The sequence below is a fragment of the Pelobates fuscus genome, chromosome 7 (assembly GCF_036172605.1).
Source record: "Pelobates fuscus isolate aPelFus1 chromosome 7, aPelFus1.pri, whole genome shotgun sequence".
Classification (NCBI taxonomy): Eukaryota; Metazoa; Chordata; class Amphibia; order Anura; family Pelobatidae; genus Pelobates; species Pelobates fuscus.
In genome coordinates, this window is record NC_086323.1 from 27,600,733 (window position 1) to 27,621,139 (window position 20,407).

The 20,407-nt window shown below is 41.6% G+C and overlaps 1 protein-coding gene across 1 annotated transcript in view; it reads left to right on the forward strand.

Moving 5' to 3' along the window:
• SHISAL2A (shisa like 2A) overlaps positions 1-20,407 on the forward strand; it is a 140,956-nt gene that overhangs the window by 103,030 nt on the left and 17,519 nt on the right. The window contains exon 3 of the mRNA XM_063427202.1: positions 4,395-4,600. Coding sequence (XP_063283272.1) covers positions 4,395-4,579 — 185 coding nt within the window. The 3' untranslated portion in view covers positions 4,580-4,600. The remainder of the gene's footprint in view (positions 1-4,394; positions 4,601-20,407) is intronic.

The following is a 20,407-nucleotide window of genomic DNA, read 5'->3' on the forward strand; positions in this document are numbered from 1 at the left end:
ATCTCCAGACTTATTAGCTATATTTTGGAGTCTACAAAAGAGAAATAATACAAACATAGGCCTAATTACGGATAATTTATTATGGCAGTGGAAAAACTGGAAAAAGAGACTTAAGATACTGGATAAAATTATCACGGATATACCCTTCAGCATTTTGACAGTCAATATAGAAGATTTAAATATAAAAAACTGGACGGCTAATGGTATTAATAATATAGATCAAATAATGCAACAGAATCAAATTATGTCCTTTGAGGACATTAGGCAGCTATTTTCCCTTCCCTATAGAGAGAAATTTACATATTTAAGGATAAAACATTTTCTACATAAACATAGGGCCATAGAGTCATCTGAAGGATTACATACATTCATGAATTTAATTAACTCTAAAAGTAATAAAAATTTAGTATCACATTGTGCTAAACTATATAAATTATATAAATCGAGCCCAACATTTCCAGCCATTGTATCTTGGGAAAAAGACCTACAGATTACTATTACAAGAAATGAGTGGATAAATGCAAATAATGCCGTAACTAAGGCTATTCATTGTTTAAATTCATCTGAAAGTCATTATAAGATCATTAATAGATGGCATTATGTCCCCACTAAACTGGCAAAAATGTACCCATCCTCTCAATATAAGTGTTGGAGATGTGGCTCATCTAGAGCAGACTATGTCCACATCTGGTGGTCATGCCCAAACCTAAGGCAACTATGGAACAAAGTAGCAACATTTTGTCAAGAGGTGATAAAAGTAGATCTTGACTTTACCTGTAAGTCCTTTGTATTACATCTAGGCTGGCCTAGAATTTCAAGAAGCAAAAAAGATATAGTGATCCACATTCTAACGGAGACCAAAGCAACATTGGCGAGATATTGGAAATTATCTGATTCCCCCTCTTGGGACATGATAAAATTTCAGGTCCTGAACCATTGCAAAATGGAGATTGGAATCCTGAGACAAGACAATTATACTAATTCTAGAATAGAACAATGGGAGGAATGGGTAAAAAAGTTAAGCCCTACATAAGGAAAATAGTGGTATCCATTATTTGATTTTAGCACAGTATGAGTATTGGACACTACTGCTAAAAAACTACGTAGCGAACAATAAAAAAAAAAAAAAAATTATTTTGAGAAGAATAAAAGATGATAAACTTTCTGTGACGTATGAATATAGACAGATCAGAATTTTTTTGTAATAATTTTTCATCTTACAGAGCTAACATTGTTGATACGTCTTGGGGCTGTAATGTTTATATATTTTGCATCTCTATATAAAGCCGTTTTCTTGGCTATTAATAATGTACATTTTTTTTTTTTTTTTTAAAGAAAAAAAAAAGAGAAAGTAGAAGAAAGGGAAAAGGTAAAGGGGAAAATATCAAACCCTATAGTAAGGTATTATTTATCAGGATATATATAGATCTCGGCACAGTGTGACTTTATGTTCGTTTTGTTTTTATGCTTACATGGTTTATCATAGACAGTAAATAGTTATTTAAGGTTCTCTCAAGTTGAAGTAAAGATACTAAATTTGGTATGTCGTCCAATTTACAATTAAGAGGATAATTAAGGGTAATAAACTAAAAGATTCAGTATCTTAGAGGGCTAGTACTGTCGAAACGTATTTATTGTTTTATTGTTTTATTGTCTATATTTTTTTTTTTTTTAATAAGTCCTGTACTGTCCTGTATTGTCTGTTGTGATACATTTTTTTGAAAAAAAAAAAAATTAAAATTAAAAAAAAAAACTGAGGCAGTTATTTGTGGGAGTTTGTATCGTTGCCACTGTATAATGCGCATCTGCTGTGTTGACTAATATAACCCCACTTCTTCTTTCTGTAATGTCCTTATGTTGCCTCAATAAAACAAAGATTGACACAAAAACAAAATCAGTTTATCTTAAAGTTTATATGGTAAGTCCATCATTGCTTGTGCAAATCTGCATGGTGTGAGAAGTGAGATCACTGACAAATCATGGCTCATTTAAGGAAATTCCACCTGCCACCTGACTGGTTTATGCTATGAAGGATGGATTGACAATGGACAATGGATGGTCAGAGGTAATCCGTATTTCTCTTTAGAAATACTATTTGTCACCTCTCCATCATGGTCACCCTGAATTTCACACCACTAAGCAAATGTGTACAGTGACATTAAAAGAAAGGCTTCAAGATGTGCCGCGTGCAATGCTCTAAGACAGAACCTGATGAGAGAAAACTTGCAATTTTGGGAGATTCATACTCTGGCAGGTGGGAGTTTGACACTCTTCTGAACCATTCCAGTAACACTGTGATCATGAAATTAAATTGGCAATTCTCTCCACGTGGGATTCCATACTAAGTGATGACTGACAATGCAACATTATTTTCAAGTAGGGAATTTAAGAACTTTTCTCACCATTGGGATTTTCAGTACACCACACTCTGTCCTAATTACCCTAGATTCAGTGGTCTGGCAGAGTGTGTTGTCAGGTCGGCCAAGCATCTCCTAGAGAAATGTGCATGTGATGATTCTGACATCTATGCTGTCCTACCTAACCTGCCAACACACCCATGGATGGCGTACCTTGTCCGGCTGTTATGACTCACTAGGACTCTGATCCCCAGGGTCCCATCTCAGCTCCTGACAAGAGTTGAGATTGATGTCCAGGCTGCCTTATTTATGCTCAGGCAAAAAGGAAAGATAAGCAATGACAAATCTGCCAGCTGCTTTTTGTCTCTGGAGCTTGGGCAGGTGGGAAGGATGGAGACAACACTTTGAGTTGTCAATCTGGCTATGGTTTATGGAAAGGCCCACCAACCCAACAATTATGTTGTGCACTCCAATAGTAAGACCTAGGTAAGGAACCGCCATATCCTACAGTCAAACTGTCCTACCACTGCTTCATCGGTGTTCATGATCTTTTCAGAACCCCAAGTAAGGCCATCTGCTGGGCTGCCGAATTGCACTTTGAAAAATACACCTCTACCACAAAATAGTGACAGTTTCAAACAAGAGGTTGCTGCACTCCTCTGTGGCTTCATGTTATATTATGTTATAAATATGTTTTATTTAAAAGGGAAAAGATGTAGAGTATCTATGTGTTGCACAAATACATAAATGTGTGGAGACATGGGGCTGGAGACAGGAAGTAGAAACGTGATAATAAGATTAGAAAGCAAACAGCATGGCTCACGAAAAGTCATGACAATAAATCAGTTCATCGCAAACTTTGTTGACTCCATCACTGCTTGTGCAAATTTACAAACCGTAAAAGTGAATGAAGAACTCAAAACTGAACCTGCTGAACTTTGACCAAAATGGTGGGCCAGAAAAAAAGAAATCTCATCTGCTTAACTTTAGTTACAGCTTCAATTTCTTGGTTTCACATTACCAAATATAATTTTGAGTTCAATACAGTTGGAAACAATGCAATTATGGGTTTAAATGATAGAATGTGTGCTTTGAAATACCTGTAAATAACTTAATTTGTTAAGATTCAGATTGATTTTTTTCTTTAGTAGACATAACTGTTAGCATGATATAAAGTTACCTGATATGTTCCAGGACTGTCAAGCCTTAATTTCCAACCATCAGCCACACACCCTCCCTGAAAGAGATGGAGCCCTTTTTTATTGATTTTAAATGTTTGAGCTGTGGCATTAGACTGGCCAAATTGAAAGCATAGGACATTGCACAAATTGTTCCAGTTCAGGCAGGGGCGTAACTAGGAAATGCAGGGCACCAGTGAAAGAATAAAAAATGCCCCCCCCCCCCCCTTACCTCTCTTTCTCCCCCGAAGCAATACACCTGAGTGGGATGTGTTGGTAGCTGAGTGTGATTGTGCAGGGGTTGCCCGCACGCCTCCTTAATTCTCTCCATGGACAAAGTATCTAGGCAGAGTAGGCACCTTCTGTCTGGGTAAGCAGGTTCCTATTCTGCCTTAGCCTCCTGAGGGAATGCTAAGGTGGTCATCCAGCCAGCTATTGGTGCCCCCTATGGCAGTCGGAACACAGAGGGCCCGAACACACTTGCAACCTCAGTAGTTCTGCCACTGAGTTCAGGGAATTTCAAGTTGCAGTGATGAAGTTTAAAGAACTACTAAAGTCACCCAGACCACTTCAGCTTAAAGAAGTTGACTCGGTTCAATTGTCCCGTAGTTTTAACCATTTCATGAAAAAACGGCAGCAGAGCAATCGAGACACTGAAAATGAGGTGAGTAAATTTAAATTAACTTTAATTTTACATAGCAAACGAGGCTGGGCCATGATGACACTGCTTGAAGGGAAGCTATAAAAAAATGATTGTTACTTTTGGAACTATATGTTCCCTTTAAAACTTTAAAACTTTACCAATGAAGCAAACATTGAAACAGTTACCATGAGCTGTCTATATTATTGTTTCTCTTAGGAGCAGAACAGAGTTCCTTGGAAGGTCCCAGCAGATCCAACCAGTCTACAGCGCCAAACGGATTCAAACGCCATTTTCTGAGCCATAAACTGGACTGTGACAATCAGCCGCAAGACCCAGACAGACTGTTCCAGAGATGCTTTCTGGCTACTGTGACCACAATCAACGTGCAAGGACCTTCCTGAGTTCAGTTCTCCAAACAATGTGTATGTAGAGGTTATCTTAGGAGCATCCACAGTGCAAAAATGCCTATCTACACTTTTAAAGTGTTTTCTCCAAGCACCATAACCACTTCTGTGATTTAAAGTCATGATGGTGCCTGACATGTGTATGTGCAGCGTTTCGCTGTCAAATGCATGTCATGGGCCATTTCATGTTGTGTCATCAGCCCGCATGGAACTAGAATTCCGTGCTGGCTAATGTAAATTCTGTGCAATTATTTTTTTTTTTTTATCTCTTTTTTTTTGAGGTGCAGGCAAAATACAGAAAATATGCAACATCATCATGCAGCTTTAAGCACATAAAACACAGACATGGGGAATATGAACGTATGTGTGTGCATGAAAGAAACTTTTTTTTTTGTTTGTTTTTTGAAACGCACCTGATAGAAAACTCGAAAAAAAACACAGTGCTATGAGTGATAACGTAGAGGAAAATAAACAAGGATAGCACATGCACTTGGGGTATATGCTAGCTAGACTATTATCAGGGTAAGCAAGCTGAGTGACTGGTAATCAGTGAGAGCTCCTGGAAAAAAAATAACCGACCGCAGCTTATATCAGATGAAGGAAATTAGGGAGAGAGGCATAAGCAAAAACAGAGTATATAATCATAATACTAGGGGACTTCAACGATGCAATGCAGCTAGGTTAAACAAGAGGGACAGTAAGGTCAGACTGCAGGGGTTCCACTCAGCCTAAATCCGAAGCTGGTTAGACATAGTCCTGTAGGATGGTACAGTTGTGATAGCTCAATGGCATGAGAGCTGACAAAATGGAGACAGGATGATATGGCAGCCTCTCCGACTCTGACTAGGCATCTCTCTCCTCTGCTGCCCGTCGGGATATCCCAGGGTGCAAGTTTTATTTTTGCACAATGTGCCATTCATTGTCAGCTGAAGCTCTTATTCAGTGAATAGTTGTTATGGTTATGATGCTTGGAGTAACCTGCTATTGTCTATAAATACAGCTTTTGTGATTTGCAGCAATTTAATATATGGTAGTAGCATTTTCTTTAAATATTTTTTTAGCCATCATGGACTCCATGAGACACTCAGCATAAGATGGTTTTGGCAGGATACACAATATATCCTAGTCCCGTCTGTAGATTTTTTTTCCCTTTATGTGTGAGCTATAATTTGTTGGGTAGCATGGCCTGATATGCATAAAGTCCATTGGGATTATTCACTAAAGAAAAAAATTGTACTGTAGAGATAAAAGGTCTCCCACACTCCCTTCACAAACAAGGTGCTTAACTGGATCTGAGGCTGGCTGGACCTTGGTCAGTAGTAGAAAGGACAGGATGGTCCAGGCACTCAAAGTGTGTCAATAACGTAGATTTATGGGAGGACACAGCAACGTTTCAACCTCAACTGAGGTCTACTCTTTATAAAGACAACATTCTATTAAAGAAAACATTTTAGGAAATTCACAGTAAATGTAAAATTTTAATCTGAAGGATCTGAACAAGACACATAATTGTCTTGGAGAAATTTTTCAATTCTGCTCTTTCAGCCCAAATATGTAAACTTCGATTTGAATTCACTCTTTACCCTGCATATGCTGTTTTTGTCTGCTTTTCCTTGATTTAAGATAAACAATCAATTTCTGCCTAGAACTTTATTATTTATACGGGTCATTAACCCCTTCGCTGTCAAGCTATTTTTGATTGAAAAATGTTAGTATAACATTTATTTAAATCATGGGGTATACAGCTAGCAATTGAATATATGATAAATTAGCAATTTTCTGTATACACTGTTTTCCAGACAAACATAACATTTGAATTATACACGTTTGCACATTTTTTTTTCATTTATTCATTCTTTAAAAGATACACATAAGGAATGAAAAGCTTCAGCTAGTGTAAAAGATAATATTGCTATATTTAGAATTTCAAATATAAGTTTCAAAGCAAAAATACAGTTTTTATTATATTTGAAGGCTTGGCCTGTAGTTGTGGGAGGGGCTTAAATTCCCTTTAAAAGGGCTGGCAATCCACTCCCACTTACCGTTACTGGTCTCCTGGTCCGGTGCTCTCCTGGGTGGTCCGGTGCTCCCCTGACTCTCCTTCCCGTCGCCGGCGTCCGCACAGCCCGTCCGTTACTTGCCGCCGCAAAAACCATAAGTTAGGCCCGCCGTAGAGCAACCGCTGCAAACTTCCCGGCTTTACACGGCGGAGCCCCGTTCGTTTCAACAAGCGTTCGGTACTTTTTCGTTTAATACAGCACGTCGTTCGGCTAAATTCCCACTCGCAAATGTTCATATCACTTAAACTAACGAACGCTAGCATTCGGTTATACACATAACATTTTCTTTTCGGTTCAAATTACAATTAAAATGTATCTATTCGTATGTATCTATACTCCATCTAGTTCATGCAACTACTCACGGAATAAGCACGAATTTCAACCAGTACTCCAGGGGAATTTCGCCCCTACTGATCACAAACGATATTGCAGTCACTCATAAATTCTACTAAAACGTATATAAATATTCAAACCTAGATTGGTGTCCTGATTTTCCTGACCTTTTCCCACAGGTTTTTCTTACCAGGGATTCATACTAGGATTTGTGAATTCTGACATCTGTATCAATTGTATTTACTTTCTAGGTTGGTTGGAATTTAATTATGATTCATGTAAAGGCCAACAATACATATGAAATTAGTTAAGTGTGTAATTTACTCTTCTAGGTTATCATTCATTGGACAGTAGCTTTTACAAGCAAGGAAGCAGTCACTTTCTCTCAGTTAAATCCCCTCTGCAGAGTGTCGGGTAGGTTCTGGTTTTAGGGCCCACGATCTGGCCAAACCACTAGCTTATATTCAGAAATGTATATATCATCTTATGCCCACAGGTTAACTACTCGATACTATCACAGTCACTGTTTACCTCTTCATTAACAGCTCGGCCTGACTCACATATCAGGTACCACGCCAGAACCCATTACTTTCTATGTTTTAAGGGGTACTGGTCCTAGGTTATGTGGCCCAATTAGGTAAATTCTTCTGGTCTTAATCCATAGGCTAGTGGTCCCGCGAGGCCAACATCCCCATCCTCATACGTGGAGGTACTACGCCCCTCGGGCCAAATCATAGCTAGCTGCCTCGCAACAATGCAAAGAGAGGGCCTCACCTGTCACTCCCATTCTTTCTTATGCTTTAATGGACACCGAGAGGCCAACACCCTGCCACAACGTTCGGTGGCCTCAAAATTTCCCCTCGGGCCCACGCATAGATAGTGCCTCTCAAGCCGCTTGGCAACTAGCAGGGACTCATCTGTCACACTCAAAAGCATAATTGTTTCGCCACTTGGTATTTAGCTAGCCCACCAGTACCCACCCAAAAAACTCATAACATACGACTGATTATACCATTTTATAATTTAAGTTATGTCACTAACTCCTGATATCCTTGAGGAACTTTCACTACCTAGCACACCCACTAGGCCTACTACCCCTGGTCCTGGTACAGATGTGAATAGCCCTGCATCCCTTAGATCATGGACCATACCACGTCTCACAGCAGAACTCAGAAGACGCTGCATCCCTTTCCCAGCTACGGCTAGGAAGGCGGAGTTGTTCAGATTACTGAACACTACCACCAACAGCTCCGAGGCAGGGGAAGGCCCTAGTGGGACTCAATTACCAGCTTTTCATGCCATGATGACTTCCCTAATGGCATCCATTGGCACAATAAGTGACAGGCTGGATAAATTGGAGGCCGGTGGTGCTAGTCAGTCCACTACCAATACTACGGTCACCAGTCATCCTCTCACTAATACCTTGCCCGGTAATATCTTGGAATCTACGACAATTATAGATTCAATTGATCCCTCGCATATGGTCCCATCTCACCTTAAAAAGGAAATTTTGGAAGGCAAGGACGTTAATCTGGTCTCATTGCTCATTGCTTCCCAGTATGTCCTAGAGAACAGGACCTTTGCATATGGGGATATTTCGGTAGTACTAAGGGCTAGAGACCCCCGGCTGAATAAAAAATTGACCATCCCTGAATTCGTACTGGGGTTTGGGATTTATAGAGATGTATACTGCTCAGTTTACCCCGGGAAAAGAGCAGAGTTGGATGCATACATGCACAAGATGGTGGATCGGTGGCACAAATACGGTGGTACCGCTTTTTACGATTACCACCGTTCCTTCTCTGCAAAGGTGGCTGCGGCTCTGGCTCAGTTCAATTTAAGCATAAATTGGAATACATTGGACACGGAGCTATTCTGCAGGCACTTTGCAGGCCTCAGACCCCCAACTTGTGCAGTGTGCACATCAGCAACACATAGCACTAATTTCTGCCCGAATTCGGCTGAAGTCGAAAAAACCAACCAGCTGCTAACCTCCAAAGACCTACTAGAGGTTTAAAAGACAAACTGGGCAGGGATATTGTCTTTTTAGGCAAATCCCAAGTGTGTCATAATTTTAATGCAGGCAATTGTGGTTTTAGCTCTTGCAGATTGATGCATTTATGTTCACACTGTTTCAGGGCCCATTCCAAGACAATGTGCCCAAATAAAGCATTCCCTAAACCATATCTCACGTGCGTGAACCTCAGCTTCTTCACCACTTTTCTACATCTACACCCGTCACGACATTTCAGTGACTATCTCATAACAGGACTGACTGAGGGATTTAACACAGGGCTGATACATTTACCTACAGGCACACTGGAATGTGACAACCTACTATCCACACTAGATGACCCACAGCTGGTACACAAACCGAGGTGAACCAAGGGTTCTTGCTAGGTCCATTTCTTTCACCACCCTTCACTTCTTGGAGAACCAATCCCTTTGGGATTGTCACGGGAAAAACTCACTTAAACCTAGACTGATCATTGATTTATCTGCACCACATTCCTCCACTGTCCCTAGCCTAAATTCACTCATACCTTCTGAAGAATTTTCACTACATTACGCCACTATCCACTAGCCATAGGTGCTATCATTAAAGCAGGCACAGGGGCATGGTTAAGTAAAACGGATGTAGTAAATGCCTTCAAGTTACTTCCCATGCACCCTTCACTTTGGCACCTTCACGGCATTAAATGGCAGGGATTATATTATTTCTTCACCTGTCTCACTTTTGGCTCCAAAAGCAGCCCACGTATCTTTGATACATTTGCAGAGGCTTTGTGTTGGTTATTACTTAATGTGTGTAAATGTCCTTCAGTTATTCACTATCTAGATTTTTTCCTCACGATTGAGAACAACACACTTTCAAAGTAGTTTGAAACACATGTTGGCTTTGTTTGAATCACTCACTATCCCAGTCTCCCCACACAAGACATTGGGGCCCGACACCCACATGCAATTTTTGGGGATACAACTAGACACTGTACATATGCAGGCTAGCCTCCCTCAGGACAAAATTGAGCGTATCCTGGCAAGCATTGAACACTACCTACGGCAAGGTTTTTGCACCAGGAAAGAACTGCAATCATTGCTGGGATTGCTCAACTTTGCGATGAGAATCGTCCCCCAGGGCAGATCTTTTATTTCACACCTACTATCCCTATTTCCAAAATTCACCTCAGACACTTCAAGTATCACATTAGACGACCACGCAACCTCTGATTTACGTATGTGGGGAGTTTTTCTCACCTCTTGGAACGGGCGAGCCATGTTTATACCACCCCACTCTGACACTTCACCTACACTGTGGACAGATGCTGCAGCAAACACAGGTTTTGCAGCCATCTGGGGAGATCTATTTGGGGACCATGGCCAACCGAGGTCAAATCACTACCCAAATTCACAGAGACCTCAGCTTTATTTGAACTGAACCCCATCGTGGCGGCGGCCATTGCCTGGGGACCACATTGGTCTGGTCCCACGGTTAGGTGCTATTCGGATAATATGGCTACATGCCTTATTGTCAATAAAGGCCGGTCAGCATCCTTGGTAATTATGAGACTCTTAAGACGACTCACATGGATAGCGGCCACCTGTCAATTCTTTATCACATGTATTCACGTTCCAGGGTGCACAAATACCGGTGCTGATCACTTGTCTCGATTTCGTTTTCAGGATTTCTTCACGACACTACCCACCGCTGATATAGATTCTTTTAAGCAAACAAATAAGTTTGAATGACTATCTGTTCCTGTCCAAATTAGAGATGATTAAATTGCGTATACGCAGAAGTAAATTCACACTGACACACGGAGTTCAGGTTAAAAGAACTTCGAGAAAATTTAATGGCATCTGAATAAAAAGCGGTCTCGCAGACCCTTATAAAAGCAATATTACATCATCATAGAATATCAAGATAACAACAAATAAACATTATTAATTGGATTAGGTGTTAAGTGGTTAAGTCAATACCCTCCCATCAATATTATTAATTGGTTTAGCTGTTAAGTGGCTAGTTGGGCATCCTCCCATCATGGGATGTCGTCATCTTTGACACGGGAGTGGACATAAGATACAAGCGCCATTGTTGTTTAGCACGAGGCTCGCTCGATGGGAGGGGGTGATCTGGCAGCCAGCCATTTTGAGTACTTGGCACCATTTAGCTTCAAGGTTAGTTTCTCAAGCTTTAGTGAATAGACATTTTATTAGTACAGTTCTCATGATCTAACTATGGCCTACAATGTTTCATACTACAGGAACTTGACTGTTCCGGTGCTGCTCATAACCTTCTAGAAAAGCATTTCCTTCTAATATTCTAAATACTGTTAGGAAAAAGAATAATAGTCAATCAATAATAGGTAATTTAATAATTCTACAACAGTCCCCCCTATAAAATGTTAGTCACTAAAAGATAAACTATATATGTTAGTTCCAGAAGACATGTTAGCCCAAAGGCACAAAACCCTATGAAGTAACGGTTCCTAAAGTCTTTTTTAGTTCTTCAGAGGGACATCATAAAATAGACAAGCTTACATTACCATATGGACCTGTGTTATCTGGAATATAGGCACAACAAGTCATGGTGACAGGTAGTATTTTACATACACCCCCGTTCTCAGCTAGAATCATGTCTAAGGCCATTCTGTTCTGGAAGGTCATCTGGGATGTGGCCTGCAACTGTTCGGCCAAGCCCTGGAGGGCATCTCTGGTGTAGTTGACAAAACGTTGTTGGTTGCAATAGATATAATAAATGCAAATCAAAATATTATTAGCAGTGACGGTTGGGAAAAGGGACTCAAACTTTTCTTTAACTGCAAAATCATCTGGTACCCCCCTTGGCACACCTATGGCATCAATATATATGTATATATGTGTCAAACTTCCCTTTAGAGGGGTGCTCCTTTTTTTTTTTTTTTTGTTCTGAAGCATGAATGTGGTGTGTCAAGAGTACCTTGTCATGTATTATGTGTATGGACATAATAACCTTGGCTAGGGCACATTTACTTATTCATCATAGTATTAAACCTGTCCCACGCTACATCAGTGTAGGTGGACTCGGATCATTTAGTCAATATTAATATCACCACAAACTCAGGATGGGCAGATAATCCTGAAGAAGCTTGGCGTTTGAATCTCTTTAGCTTCACGAGGTCTCCTTTTGGGGTCCTCGTCTTTCCATCGATGGCAGGTGGTCAGGCATTATTATGGCCTGACCACCTGCCATCGATGGATTATTATTATTATTATTATTATTATTATTATTTTTGTCTTCTAACAAGTAATTTTTCCTTTAGAGTCAAAGGTTTGTCAAGATCAACAAATGTTACTTCCCATGTTACAGAGAGAGTCTTGAATCTGGAACAGTGAATCCACTGAGTGATCTCTGCAACTTTCACAATGCACTATTGGGTATATGGTCTTGGTTGTCACATTGATGACCGACTAGGCCTCTGGCCATCCTGGCAAAATGTCTATTATAACTAGTGCATATTTGAACCGGCAGCTCTTTGGCACCTGGATATAGTCACTTGGATTCTTGAAAGGGATAGTGAGAGTTAGCTAGATGCTTAGGATTCTCCTCCTCTTCTGCCTGAGCTGTCCTTGGCACAAATGATACAGGATCGGCAGTAACTGTTGATTAGAGGAGTAATTATAGGTGCTTCAGAGTATTTAGAGATCAAAGAGTTCATGAGGGTCTTGGATAGGTATAAAACTCCATGGGCCCACTGCCCAGTACATGTTTTTGGGTAAACAGAACTTGAGAGTGTTGGAGTACAGCCCGTCTTCAATGGTTGCCCCTTTCTGTTTTCCAGCGTTGTATTTCTTCAGGGTCAGCAGCTGCTTGTCATTCTTTCAGGAGCTTGAGATCTGTGGATAGGATCTACATGGTGAGTATAGAAGTTTCTTCAGCGGACACCCTTCTGTCCACTTCCCTTGGTGCACTTGTGGCTTGGTTGGCAGCTTGGTCAGCTGAGTGGTGCTTCTTCTAAATTCAGTTTTCCGTGGGCCTTTACCTTCAGTATGGCCACTTCTTCAGCAGGAGTAGGGCATCCACCAACTTCTTAATAGCTGTGTTATGCTTAACTGGCGTGCCAGTCGCTGTGTGAAATCTTCTTGTCTTCCAGTTTGACATTTTGTATGCCACTGAGAAGGCTGTCAATTCGGCGTCTTGAGCAGATGTGGGTGAGGAAAGTGAAGATGTTTGACGTACCTGATCTTCTGTGGCAACAGCAAATCCAGTATGGTACCTTTCCTCTTCATCCACAAACAGAGTGGAGTCAGGATCTGGCAAAGCTACTGCATGCCCTGTTGAGAGGTGTCTTGTTTCTTCTTTCATCTGTTCAAAGCAACCATGAGGAGCAGTAGAAGAGGTATCCTCACCTATTTCTGTGTGAGATTGTCTTTCTATTTACAGTTCTCTTGCTGACCCCCCCCCCCCCCCACCCCCCTGTAGAGAGCTGATATCGTTTTTTAGTGTTTCATGTTTCTAATGAGCCAGGTTCCTTTCATGAGATTTCTGGGGACTTAGTGAAGAAAACATGAGGGACAGCCACCTCCCAGTGATGATACATGTGTCTTACTTCCATGGGTATCTGGATCAGGACCGCACTATTTCCTTGAGAGTGCCCAAAACAGGTCTTTCATGATGAAGTGTACCTCCACCAGTCTTTTCCGTAGTGTGGTATTCCCCCCTGGGAAGTGGCGGAAGAGTGGCCGGAGCAACTTTTCTTCAAAATATGATGTCAGGTAGAGGCAGAGTTGTCTGTGGGCGGAAATGTCTTAGAGAAGTAAGGTGCATTGGCTGGATACAATAGAGAATAGAATTAATATCATGAGGGGCAAGAATTATTAGGACCGGCACTAGAGGTGCCACACCACTGGGGGCTGCCATATGGGATGTGGGCACGACTTGAGCAAGTTGAGGCAGGGTAGGCGTGATCTGGGTAGGGGGTGTGGCAATGGAAGGTACATGGGAAGTGGCAAGTGGCTGAATAGGGCAGAGTTGCATGGTAAGGGTAGGAGAATGGCCAGGCCATTTGGGCAGATGCCAGGGCGGGGCACGGGTAGGGCGGAGGAGATGGGTAGGGATTAAGAAGAGAGGAAGCATATAAAGGATATAAATATGGTGGTGGGGAGATGTAAGAATGAGTAGCGGGTGGAGTAGGAGGGGAAAAAGGTGGGGTAGGAAGGCCATGAGATGAGGGAGGAGGAGGAGAAGGTGGAGTAGGAAGGACAGGAGGAATAGGAGGAGGAGAAGGTGGAGTAGGAAGGACAGGAGGAGTAGGAGGAGCTGAAGGTGGAGTAGGAAGGACGGAAGGAGTAGTAGTAGGAGAAGGTGGAGTAGGAAGGACGGGAGGAGTAGGAGGAGGAGAAGGTGGAGTAGGAAGGACGGGAGGAGTAGGAGGAGGAGAAGGTGGAGTAGGAAGGACGGGAGGAGTAGGAGGAGGAGAAGGTGGAGTAGGAAGGACGGGAGGAGTAGGAGGAGGAGAAGGTGGAGTAGGAAGGACAGGAGATGAAGGAGGAGGAGGGATCGGTGGAAGGAGTAAGAGGAGGTGGGCAGGTAAGGGAGCATACAGGTGATGAAGCAGTGGAGGTGGGCAGGGTTCTGGATGGATTTGAAGGGAGGAAAAGTGGACGGCAGAGATGGATTAGAGGGGGAGGGTGGTAAAGGAGAGGATGAGGGTGACGAGATCTATAGGACTGATGGGGGAGAAGAATAAGGATCCATCAGCATTCAAGACCAGGTAGAAGGCCGCAAATAGCCCATTTACAATAACTATTAACTGACCCTATGCTTTCCCGCAGTGGGTATCCCGCAGTGGCTAACCCACTACATCTCCCACACTAGACTTGTGCCCGTAGAGACAGACGCTATTCCTGACTCTTTCCTTCTTTCTTTTATTTATTTATTTCTAACATCTCAAAATATAATTCTTACATACATCACAAATATACATTATCACAATTTTATGTCTCGCAAAAGGGATAAAACTTATTCTACTCTCCACTGATAATGTATTAAAACATACAAAATAGACAAATAACATTGTTTTCTGCGAAATAAATGAAAGAGATAATGGAGATTTTGTTAAGCTTTATAAATAGCTATACATTAATTCACCTTTCTTGTTTTCCAGTTTCTGGCTGTTAATGACAATGTACAATGTAATAGAGCAGCAGGAAATGCTAGCAGAATGCTTGGTTGTATAGGGAGAGGTATTAGCAGTAGAAAGAGGGAAGTGCTCATGCCATTGTACAGAACACTGGTGAGACCTCACTTGGAGTACTGTACACAGTACTGGAGACCATATCTTCAGAAGGATATTGATACCTTAGAGAGAGTTCAAAGAAAGGCTACTAAACTGGTTCATGGATTGCAGGATAAAACTTACCAGGAAAGGTTAAAGGATCTTAACATGTATAGCTTGGTGGAAAGACGAGACAGGGGGAATATGATAGAAGCATTTAAATACATAAATGGAATCAACACAGTAAAGGCGGAGAAAACTACCACAACAAGAGGACATAGTCTAAAATTAGAGGGACAAAGGTTTAAAAATAATATCAGGAAGTATTACTTTACTGGGAGGGTAGTGGATGCATGGAATAGCCTTCCAGCTGAAGTGATAGAGGTTAACACAGTAAAGGAGTTTAAGCATGCGTAGGATAGGCATAAGGCTATCCTAACTATAAGATAATGCCAGGGACTAATGAAAGTATTTAGAATACTGGGCAGACTAGATGGGCCGAATGGTTCTTATCTGCCGTCACATTCTACGTTTCTATGTAATGCACTTGCTGCTAGTAACAGATCTGGAATCAATACACTATAATGCCCAAAGTCTCGACTTATATGTATATGCAATAATAAAATATCTGGGCTTACATCAAAAATTATGTTAGTCAGTCTTTAATCTTGGAGGCTATCATTATCCAATAAAGACAGATTGGAGCACACTCCCACCTTATCCATTTGTTAATAGTTAGGCTTATAATGTTTTCTGGTTCCTTTTTAATTAGATCAAAACATTTTGAGACCAATCTTTAATTGTATTACCATTAAATTAAATTATTGAAACTCTCTAATTTTTCCCTTTAGTAATTATAACTTTCCTGTTCATAATATGTGGGATTCAAGGAGAACAGCATGTCTTAAGATAGGATGAGCATGATAGGAGTAGGTCTTATGATCGAGGCAGCCATGAGAGGGGCAGGGAAGGAAATGATGACAGGATATAAGGGCGGAAATGACCTCACTGATATGGTAAGGGCAGAAGTGACATCAGTGGTATGGTAATTAGGTGGAGGTCACGGGACTGGCTGTGCCAACCTCCTCTTGTACTAGGCTGATGTACTTTCAACATTACACTATATTATAGCTAATAAAATAAATCAGAGAAGCAACATTCTGTTCTGCAAAAATGGAATACTAAACTATAAACAAACCTGGCAGGTTAAATAAGACAGTTGAAAACAACATGCATCTAACAGCCCGTAAAGCTGTCTCTATACTTTAAAATAACATGATGCAAAATAAACTACCCGGAATTCAACCAATTTCCCTTATCATCCACCAGCCATTAATCACTTAACACGTCCAAATATTCCTCTATTCTTGTAGCAGATTCATTTTCCTAACCTCCGTAATCATATACACCAGTCTTTACTTTGCACCGCGAAAGAAAATACAGCCTCAGAAAGGTGGAATGCATTCTTGTGAGCTAGTCTCCCCCACGATCCTCACTGCCTTATCACAAAACACAATATATATATATAAAGCGCTACGGAATCTGTTGGCGTCATATAAATGGCAACAACAATAACAATATACAAACCCTAGAAACCTCTTATACGACACATCACTCCTTAACCATCCTATCAACTCCTATGTAAATAACAAAATACACAATTAGAATATTTTCTAGCAAAAATTCCATTGCTAACTCTTATCAGTAGCTTCTGAATAACTTTCACTGAAGAGACAGACCTGAATCACAAGCATGTCACCCCCCTCCCTCCTCCCCCCCTCGCGTCTCACAGAAGGCAAGGAGGGAGGGGTGGGGGGAAGAGGGGGAGAGGAACAAGAGAGAGACTGCAAGCATGAATTTTTAACCATGTCACTGCTGAACGGTAACAAAATAGAAGGACAATTACATTACAATTATTGCAAGCAAAGAGACACAAAAACACAACATTTACCCATACTATAGCAGAAAGTAATATGGCCATGTACACATTAGGATAATGCGCATATAAACAGTAAAACACAGCAAATAACTTCCTGATCCAGTCAGGTCAATCATAATATAGTAATAATCTCAGTGAAACTCAATACAAAACCCCAACCCTCTACTAGGGTGGTCCTCTATCATCTAATGGCTAACACAAAATACAAAAACCCCACAGCATTTAAGATTGGGGTAGGGTGGGGACCAGGGATGGTGACCGTGGTCAGCTACATTTCGGTCATTACTGATGGGATGATGGGAGTGGTCACCTCCTGGACGCCATGACAGGGCGCTGGCTGGGAGAACTTCCCAGTAACACAATTATTATGATAAACATACAATCTTAAACCTTTGTGATCAATTTCTTCCTCAACCCATCCCTCTTGCTGAATAGCTCTTACTACTCTGTACCAGGCTTCTGCTGTACGAAGTAAATCATTATCTGTAAGCTTGCCTCTCTTCTCTGTCAGTAATCTGTGCCAGCTCTCTGGCTGTAATCTACCACATGAAGGTACAGCAATTCCACACACTTTAGCAATCTTTTCAACTTTCTTAACCATCTCTCCACCCTCTCTGTCTTCAACTAGATCACACGCTAACCAGCCCTTACTGGGCTTATCTAACCCCTGTCCCATTCCCACTATAAAAGGCGTCCCAGATATAGAGGAAGAGAGAGAAAAAGAGTGTCTACTATGCTCGACTGCTACGTAAGGGTGGGTCCCTACGTACGTCTTCCCAAAACGTAGACTAGTCACTTATTCCGCCTACCCGAGGTAGCCACGGATTGGAGCGAGGTGAGAAGTGTGTGACCAATCACTTCTCTCACAAAGAGAAATAGGAGGGGAAAGTGTAAATAACACAGGAAGTAGAGTAAAAGTAAAAAGTGAAAGTAGAGATAGACACAGGAGTTTGAATGACTCCCAATTAAGACAACATTTCAATTAAAAATACAGTGCATGCATCACAGTTCAAATAAATTCAACAGTAATCCCTTTCCTTTACTCATGTGGCCAAAGCCACCTCCCTCAACCTCGTAGTGTCCCCGCTCGGAGAATGACTTCCTCAAGTCTCACTACCAGCGGCGACGGAAAACAGCTAACACCGGCCCGAGTTCCGTACGCCTCCCCCGTTACAGTGGTCCGGTACCAGTGACCACCACTTCCCTCACTCCCGTAGTGCCCCTACGGACCCACCCGTAAGTTTCACTACCACATGGTGATGGAGACAGCAATGCCTGCCCGAATCCACGTGCCACAAATAAAGAAAAATTGGAATGCCACCAGCCTCAGCGCTCGAGGCTGGAGGGTACCACCTCTCTGCAAGCAGAGCAATGTGCACAATGAGGCTAGCTAGGCTATCAAAGTGACACCAGAGGAACCCCCAGGAAGCTATGAGTCTACACAAACCTCCACAGATTCCCCCCCCCCTTTTTCCTTACTGCCGCAGCTACCCGGCACCTAAAAGAGGTAAACAGGCAAAAGAAGACCCCCAGGAAAACTTCCACAGGTCCACCCCCCTTTTTCCTTACAGCCACAGCCACGTGGCTCCTAAAAGGGGTAAACAGGCAATAGAGGACCCCCAGGAAAACTTCCACAGGTCCACCCCCCTTTTTCCTTACAGCCACAGCCACGTGGCTCCTAAAAGGGGTAAACAGGCATTCACTCTACCCGGGCACTAAGCTAAAAACAAAACAAGGCAAACACACCCAGGCAACAGATTGTCAACATGCAGGTAAAATAGGTATTAACAAATAAGGTATAGGTTCTCTGGGCAAGATATTACCTGTCTTTGATGTCCTCTTGGCGGCCAATCACAGACACTGGGACAGTTAAATCACAGGGAAAAGGAACATACCGGCCAGGTGCTGCAGCAGACTCTACCGTGTATTCAGAGGTGATCAATCTCCTTCCTTCCCCCAGGATTCATCCACCCAGCGTCTTCTTGGACGGCTGCCAGATAGGTCATAACCCAGAGCTCCACGTTGGATGCGCCAAATTGATATAGATTCTTTTAAGCAAACAAATAAGTTTGAATGACTATCTGTTCCTGTCCAAATTAGAGATGATTAAATTGCGTATACGCAGAAGTAAATTCACACTGACACACGGAGTTCAGGTTAAAAGAACTTCGAGAAAATGTAATGGCATCTGAATAAAAAGCGGGCTCGCAGACCCTTATAAAAGCAATATTACATCATCATAGAATATCAAGATAACAACAAATAAACATTATTAATTGGATTAGGTGTTAAGTGGTTAAGTCAATACCCTCCCATCAATATTATTAATTGGTTTAGCTGTTAAGTGGCTAGTTGGGCATCCTCCCATCATGGGATGTCGTCATCTTTGACACGGGAGTGGACATAAGATACAAGCGCCATTGTTGTTTAGCACGAGGCTCGCTCGATGGGAGGGGGGGATCTGGCAGCCAGCCATTTTGAGTACTTGGCACCATTTAGCTTCAAGGTTAGTTTCTCAAGCTTTAGTGAATAGACATTTTATTAGTACAGTTCTCATGATCTAACTATGGCATACAATGTTTCATACTACAGGAACTTGACTGTTCCGGTGCTGCTCATAACCTTCTAGAAAAGCAATTCCTTCTAATATTCTAAATACTGTTAGGAAAAAGAATAATAGTCAATCAATAATAGGTAATTTAATAATTCTCCAACACCGCCTCCAGACTGGCAACTCCAGCCCCACTTTTCCAAGACATGATAATGGATTAAAAGCTGTGTTAGATCACGCACGTCACATTTCTCACCTTGCACTTTCAGTAAACACTAGAAACACATACGATAGGGCTTTTCACATATTCAAGAAATTCATCACTGAATTCCACATCCACGACATGTTCACGTTGGTATCAATATTGGGTTTCATTTCCTTTTGCCACATTAACCTTAAACTATCATTTAACACGATAAAACTGTACCTTACTGGCATTCAACATCACATGCTTATCCAACAACCCAACGCTACAGGTTTCCTATCCTCATTTCAAATTAAGACAGTACTTAAAGGCATTTAAAAATTGGACGCACATGTCCCCTCACAGAGACTACCCATAGACAACAACATATTCCATTCACTAATCAATGTATTAGATTCTTCTCCTTTCGAGCCCATGACTAATACCGTAATAAAGACAGCTATATATTTAGCCTTTTATGGGTTCCTCCGACCCAACTAATT